At 39.4% G+C, this 5,691-nt stretch overlaps 1 protein-coding gene across 1 annotated transcript; it reads right to left on the bottom strand.

The window, feature by feature from the left end:
• Positions 1-2,213: 2,213 nt before the first annotated feature.
• Positions 2,214-4,965, bottom strand: LOC104530998 (potassium/sodium hyperpolarization-activated cyclic nucleotide-gated channel 1-like; the record flags this gene model as incomplete). The annotated part of the gene is made up of 2 exons (XM_029086944.1): positions 2,214-3,031; positions 4,801-4,965. Coding segments are annotated over 2 exons (983 nt in total), but the record flags the coding sequence as incomplete, so codon positions are not given.
• Between the last annotated feature and the right edge of the window lie 726 nt (positions 4,966-5,691).

A 5,691-nucleotide genomic window follows, 5' to 3' on the forward strand; every position in this document is an offset into this window, starting at 1 on the left:
GTGCTTAAAATAAAATAAAAATATATATAAAAATATTTCACTACTAACCCCATTTCTCCTATCAAATGTAAACCTTAAACAGTTTGAAAGATCAGTATATGATCTTAATTAACTGACAGAATTTGTTAGTATTAAAATAATATAAGGGGTATTGTACTGATACATAAATGGTCTTGCAGCGTATCCATAATGTTCCAAAGAGTTTTAAACAATCTATTCCCCATATACTCCGGGCCACTTGAATTAATGGCAGCAGCATGTTAATGGGTTAATTACATCGATTTTTACTGGTGAGTGTGCGCCAGCAAAAACTGGAAGATTTTTTAAAATTTTTTATTTGATGTACTACAGTAAAAGGCATAACAGGCAGCATGAGTTCAAGCTCTGTTAGCTTTAGAATATTTACTTGGCGCTCAAGTACATCTGGATTCACTGCATTACGTAGTTTGTGATGTTCTTCAATTTTTCCATGCATCGTTAAACTCAGCATTAATGGTAAAAGAACTCCTTTGCATTTACTTCCTTAACATGAGTCAGCTGGGTTTTAAGGAAGAGAATATATGCTTGTATCACATCCATAATGCTGATTCAATGAGTTAAATTATGACACATTTAGTTTCAATCTCTATTTAATGTGACAAATCAGGCACAAACGATTACGAAAGAACTATTTTTGTGGATAAGATAACGTGAAGGTTTGAGCAAACAAAACAAAACATTCACAAAACCGTATGCTTTAACCCTGCTTTCTGTCACCATTTCCTTTCTGTTTTGAAGACATAAAAAATAATAAACCTCATACCTATGGGCTATGTTTGACACTACATGCCTTAGGATATACTATCCATTTAATTACAATACACACAGAGCAAATCGTGCATTTCCAGACAGACTTGATGCTATATTATATTTATTTTTGTAAATTAACACCACAGTCAACTACAAAACTACAGTGAAGACACAGAAAGCACCTGAAAGCCTAAATCAAGCTGTGGTTTAGAAATAATCCTTTAAATGAAAAACCTCACTTCTAGACTTAAACCAGAGATTCAAAGTCAGCATTATAGGAATTTTAAGGTAGACACAATCAATGAATGGTTATTATTTTCTAAGATACCATAAAGCCTTTTCCTACAATGGCTGACCAAACCTATTTTTATCTTTTTTAATGATTATTTATTTTTTTGTTTTTTTAAATTTTTTTCTTCCAAAGCATGCATGGAATATTCTCGGATGCTACTGAGGGCAAGGAGAAGAAAAGTGATGGTATTGGTGAAGTACAAGCGGTTTGCAGGATCAAGCGTACAATTTTGCATAAAACATTGCAAGTAAAAGTAACATTGTAGGTTTTAAGCCATTGCATTACAATTTAACAGTTGTGTTGCACTTAGCTTAAACAAATTTTAAAACTGTAAATTTTGAAGTGAAGAGTGGAACCTAAATTCCTAAACAAAGACCTTGCAATGGTAGACTACACAGCAGCTATTTTTGTTTGGGTCTAAAAAGTTATGTACAATGGCAATATTTACAGTCTTTGTAAGAGTCTTTAGCAATGTGAAGATCAAAGTCCACCCAACTTTCTGAAACAACAGAAGGGTTGACATTTCATGAGGTTACAACCTATCCAGAGGAGTGTTAGTGCCAGCCCTTTGACTGCAGGTGTTTGCAATTTATTTCTTTTCCAATATAATCCCCAATGGAAAGTGCGAACATGAAACACAATGGGAAATAACAACTGAATCCACGAGAAATTAACAACACGTATGCAATAAATGAAATAACAAAGGTTTCAGAATATCACTTGGTCAGTACTATGTGTTAGTTAGATTGCTATTTCTCTCTCTTTTTTTAATATACCTGTTTGAAATTTGTTATTGTGTTGACAACTTTACCATGAAAATAGCAAACCTCATGAACAGAGAAATAGACTGATTTTAAAGTTGACACACTAAAAATAAGTAATACTACAGCTGAATTTAGACTTCTAATGGTTGCAAGAAAGGAAGACATGAATTCAAACAAGTTTTTTAATTCCTTTTTTTTGTTTATATATTTTTTTTTATATGTAGAATTTTTACATTCATTACATAGGGCAAAGCTGTCTAAAGTATTTTTCTCATAGTAGACTGCTGGGGTACATTAGGAAACAGGCTAAAACAGTTCGGGGATGGTGCTCGGTTTGTTTCAAGTCTGTTGCTCACAGTTACCAGGGATCATAAGTTTGAGGCGAACCGCGGTTTGTCTCCCTCGGACTCTGTGCTTAAGACTGCGGAAGAATCCCTTTTCAGGGGGGCTGGGGGCAGTGCGGACCCCCGGTTCGGGGGGATGGCTCCCGAAGACATCTGTCTGAAGAGCGAGACGCGCTGCTGGATGGTGGCCCGGCCAGCTGGGGGCATGCCGGGGCCGGGGGCGGGCTGCGGGAGGGAGGCGAGGGACTCCCCCACGGTGGGGTGAGGCCTGGTGATCAGGGTGGAGATCTCGTGGGGCAGGGAAGGCTGGGAGGCGGAGAGGGGCCGCACCTCCCGGGTCAGGTTGGTGTTGTGGAGAGCCTGGGTGCTCTTGTGGACCTCATTCTTCTGTGAGGCCCCGGGGGGCTGCTGGGGCGCCTGCTGCTGCTGCTGCTGCTGCTGCATGAGGGAGAGCTGCGAGGCTGTCGGCGAGGCGTACTGGAAAGTTCGGCCGGCCAAAGGGCTCTGTACGGGCGGGCTGCAGACGGCGGTGGTGTAGGAGCAGGGCGAGAGGATGGCGGCCTGCTGGGGCGTCTGTGTGCTGGGCGAGTGGGAGTGCAGGTTTCCGTGGGACAGGCTGCTGGCGCTGTACACAGGAGGGGACTGCGTCCTGATGCGCAACGACGAGGCGGAGGTGCTGGAGTTCAGGGTGGGCTTCTGCTGCAAGCTCACCGGGACAATGGTCTGCACCATCTCCCTGTCATGCTTCACGATCTGCTTCAGGATCTCATTCTCCTGGTTGTTGAAAACCCCGGTGTTGAGGTCCTTCTGGAACTTCTGCAGGAGGATTGAGTTCTTCTTCCCTTCATAGAGAGGTAGAAGAGTTAGTGAGCCTGACACACAGGAGCAGACCTCTGCTCCGACTTTGTGTTTCAGCCCCCATCACCAAGGGCTGTGTATTGTAATAGCCTCAGCTTCACTTGCAGGTGTATCGCTATTACTACAATTATTCTGAAAATGTAACCATGGTAATTTACTGAACAACAGGGTGGAAAAAGCCATCGGGCTCTGCATGTTTAATGTCTTTCTCATTGCAAAACTGTGGTAATTTCTACTAAACTGTTACATAAGTTATAAATACACCTGTCATTTAGCACATTGCCTGGAACTAATTATTAGACATTAGTAACCAGTGGCCACTAGCTTGCAAGAAACAATCTTTTTAAATGCTTATGAACTCAAGGGCGATGTGACACCTGCCTGCACAATAATGACTGCTGTACACTGTGTCCTGATGTTTGCTTGATGGCCCTCAGTGTTTGCAAGATGTAGACACTGCTCCGTGTCATCAGACACACCGGAACACAATTGCACTCAGTTCTTCCTTTTTTTGATAAAATGGTTCACATTTTATCTTTTGTACTGTGTAGACTTCATGTTGTAAACACAGCACTTCAGATGGGATTGCTACTTCAAGAGCAAATGGGACTTTACTACTAATATTACTTAAGCACATTACCTAGAGTTGGACTACTTTACAGAGAGAGTCTTGAAAGACAAATTATAACAGTTTGGAAAGTCTTGATATGATAAACTAATGTATTGAGTGTTCACAGTCTGCCAAATACTAAACCAGGTGTATTAAATATTAGACACTTGTACTTCATTTCTTTACTCTTACTATATTAAAGAAAACACGCTCTCTTCCAAATCACACCTTCAGCTTACAACAGACTGCACATTGACACTGACCTGTGTAATTCTTTCTGTATTCACTTTGAAAAAACTGCAGATATAACTGCATTGAAAAAGAGTGATGTGGGGAAATCCTTACACTAGAGTTTTCTTGTGAAGTTGAAGAAACATCAACAAACAGGATAAATTCTTTTTTTATGCATAGCTGCATTTTAAAACCTGTGTCAATTAGAATTATCAGAATGCAATTCTCCCAACCAAAGACCATATACTTTATCTAGTATGTCCTATTAGAGAGGTCTAGAATGTCTGGACCCACAAGAGCAGACTTTGCAAACCCTGTTTTGATAATCCGCCATATCCTTCTGCCTTTCACTTGGATCTCATTTGCCTGCTTTTCTGATTTCAAGCAGATCTGAACAACACCAGTGTCCAACCATTAATGCTTGCAGTGCCCATGTTGTGAGGAAAATGAGAGCCCTGCTGCAAAGGATTAATTCACTTCAACAAACACGGGTTTTGTGTGTGCTGAGAGGCTTCAGCTCTTCCCAGCATTAAAGATGTCAACTCAAACTGTTTATGCAGGAAAATGTCATCTGCCAGACATGAAACAGCATAAAACCTATCAGGTGCTGAGGGCAGCAAAAGAAATATACAGGATTAATAAATAATATTAATGATAATTAAAATATAACAACTAATCCCCATAGGAGTAGGAGAGCTTTCTAAAACTCAGAAGGTTTTTATTATTTAAAAGTGAGACTGCAGAATTTCTTGTCTGGACATGTCTTATTCATAGATCAACAGAACATTTACTGCAGTGTAATAGAAATGAAAGTTTTAAGAAGGGTTTAATCTGGGCATTTTATCCTGCAGCTCAAGGAAAAGAGAAGGTGGAAAGGTTTTAAGAATGGCTATTATGGAAAAAAAATAATACCTATCCTGTCAAGTCTATCAATTGCCACAGTTTCAAAGGCCCTTCTCATCATGGGGTACTCTTCCAGAACCTCATTGAAGTTGTCCACCGAGAGGGAATACAGGCGACAGTACGTGTCTGCTCGTACACTGGCAGTTCGACGGCCCTTGGTTAAAAGGCAAATCTCTGGGGAGAGAAAAATTCAACATACAGAGAAAACAACAAAGTTAGTGAACCATGTGGAACTTAAAAGCTAGGAAGTGACTCAGTGCTAACAAATAATAATTCAGTACTCAGTGGCAATTTTTCTATTGCTGTTTACGCAAGGTTGCAGGTACAATTCTAAAGGTGTTTGATTCTATTTTTGTTATTCTGAAAAAATAACTAATATCCTTTAAGAGCCCTGCTTATAGGTTTTTCTTCGTCTGGCCTCTAATTTTTTCACGCCTTTAAAAAAAAATCTTCAAGTTGTAAGAAATGATCCATCCGTTGTCAAACACAGCTTGCTGACTTAATTAACCCGAGTGATTGTATAGACTTTTTTTTTTTTAATATATCCAGCTCACATAGAGGACCAATTCCTTTAATCAATCTCCAGATTCACTAAACTAATTTAATACATAATGTAATTATATTTGAATATAAGAGTTCTAAGAAAAAATGCTTCAAGCATGAAAATGTCTTCTGTTTCCTTGGTTTTTATGTCCTAGGTATTTTGAGAGACTAAACTTATGATTTTAGACTTTTTTTTTTTTCTCATTGGGCTAAAAACCAGAACCCTTTAACCTCTGCTTACTCAATTTGATAAGTATAGTAGCCTTTCTCTGCAAGTGTCTCCAAGAGGAATTCATCATTCTAGAATAGAGGAGACCAAAGTCATATATAGAGTTCCAAGAAACAGTCCCAAACTTG

Source organism: Antrostomus carolinensis, unplaced genomic scaffold (genome assembly GCF_000700745.2).
Source record: "Antrostomus carolinensis isolate BGI_N321 unplaced genomic scaffold, ASM70074v2 scaffold10789, whole genome shotgun sequence".
NCBI lineage: Eukaryota > Metazoa > Chordata > Aves > Caprimulgiformes > Caprimulgidae > Antrostomus > Antrostomus carolinensis.